Source organism: Epinephelus moara, unplaced genomic scaffold (assembly GCF_006386435.1).
Source record: "Epinephelus moara isolate mb unplaced genomic scaffold, YSFRI_EMoa_1.0 scaffold3799, whole genome shotgun sequence".
Classification (NCBI taxonomy): domain Eukaryota; kingdom Metazoa; phylum Chordata; class Actinopteri; order Perciformes; family Serranidae; genus Epinephelus; species Epinephelus moara.
Genome location: NW_026081536.1, coordinates 2,503 through 4,465, shown reverse-complemented (window position 1 = coordinate 4,465; position 1,963 = coordinate 2,503). Strand labels below are relative to the sequence as shown.

Genomic DNA, 1,963 nt, shown 5'->3' with positions numbered 1-1,963 from the left:
GCTGCCCCCACAACTGCAGCCCCCACAACTGCAGGTCCCACAACTGCTGCCCCCACAACTGCTGCTCCAACTACTGCAGCTCCAACAACTTCAGCACCCACAACTGCTTCCCCCACAACTGCAGCACCCAGAACTATTGCTCCCACAACTGCAGCTCCAACAACTGCAGCACCCACAACTGCAGCTCTCACAACTGCAGCACCGACAACTGCAGCTCTCACAACTGCTGCCCCCACAACTGCTGTTCCAACAACTGCTGCCCCAACATCTGCAGCTCCAACAACTGCAGCACCAACAACTGTAGCTCCAACAACTGCTGTCCCCACGACTGCAGAACCCACAACTGCGGTTCTAACAACTGGGCCTCCTACAACTTCAAGTAAGGAAGTGACGGCTTATGCTCACCATGAGAAAGAATTTTCATAGTATACATTTTGAGCCTATGCATAGCTGTGTCAGTTGGATTCTTCAAAAAATGAAACTTACAAATTGTAAATCGACATGCGAAATCATTTCAAAACTTATGGGGTTAATGGGGTTCAAATGCATTAGTAGAGTTTGACTTAACTTTCTTTCTTTTTGTTATGACCTTTGCTACAATAGTGCAGTCGATACATTCCTAAGTTTTGGAGCTGTGTGTGCTGCTCTTCACCATATTCTTTTAATACTGACATATGCAAATTATTTTTTTGAATGAATTTCTCGGTTATTGTCCTTACAGGCTTGACATCATTGGCACATCTACAGATGAGTTTACAGTCCTCTGGAGAGGTCAGCAATGACACTATCATTGAGCTCATAAAACAGGTATGTAAAACAGAATATGCAAAATAACTGTTTTGTGAAGGCTCTTCAGGTCACATCATCAATTATAATGCATACACACAAGATATCGGATGAGATTAGGGAGTGAGATCACTCTGCTGATGTGTATTCTCTGTGTTTTCTCTCCATGTAGTTCTTTAATAAACAGCTGAATGGAACAGCCCACACAGTCACTGTGACACTCATTCAAAGGGTTGGAGTTGGCCCATCACAGTCACTGTGACACTCATTCAAAGGGTTGGAGTTGGCCCATAGAAGCTTCATGTGGACAGAAAAAATAAAAAAATGGGTGGCATGAAGCAATTCAAAGTTGTGCTGATGGTATTGTTTAAACAAAATTTGAAGGGGCAGTTCACCTCAACCGTTTCACCATCTCTGGAAAGATAGGACAGTGAAGACAACACATCAAATGTCATTGTACTCCACTGTATTGAGGTAATCTAAAACCATTATTTTAAAATCACCAGAAATACCTGGATTGTACTTCAGGTGCAAGCAAAAGTAATTTTGATTAAACACAGAGGCTTAGTTTTTGGAATCAGTGCCATCATCTGCCTCCTTATCAAGCTTTTGTCAAATTAAAAAACAAAAAAACTCTACTTGTCAACAAGAGGAGCCACTGTCACTCTATAATCCCTAAACAATATTCCCAGGAATGTGAAGTGGAGATGTGCATTTGGCTCAAGTGTCAAATTATTTACACAGTACAATGGGAAGCTCAAACCACACAATCTCACCTGTCAAAGAGGATTTTCAAAGGGTGTCAATAATTCCCATGTTCTCTAACCGGAGGAGCAGGTGCCATGCTGAGAAGCCTGGTAACAAGGAAACACTCTGTCCTTTCATCATACATGAATAAGGAAACGTTTCACCCATAACACTGGCAACAATAACCTCAGTGAGTCCCTCGTACCAAGTGTGTGACGATTGTTCCCCAAATCTGGGAAATTAACAGCCTGTGAAGTATTACTGACAAAATGCAGTCATGTGTTTTGAATGTGAATCTGTTTTGCCTTATGTCATCAAGAATTGGTTTATTAAGCACATGGAATGTATCTTTCCAATTAACTGGAAAACCTGTGTATGAAAGTACTCCTTGTTTGTGGCATGGGAGGTGTTGTACTATAAAACAACGCCT

At 41.9% G+C, this 1,963-nt stretch overlaps 1 protein-coding gene across 1 annotated transcript in view; it reads left to right on the top strand.

Moving 5' to 3' along the window:
- Window positions 1-1,048, top strand: part of LOC126387349 (salivary glue protein Sgs-3-like) — a gene marked incomplete at its 5' end in the record, with an annotated part of 6,356 nt that extends 5,308 nt beyond the window's left edge. Inside the window, 2 exons of the mRNA XM_050039883.1 lie at window positions 748-807; window positions 959-1,048. Coding sequence (XP_049895840.1) covers window positions 748-807; window positions 959-1,048 — 150 coding nt within the window. The remainder of the gene's footprint in view (window positions 1-747; window positions 808-958) is intronic.
- Between the last annotated feature and the right edge of the window lie 915 nt (window positions 1,049-1,963).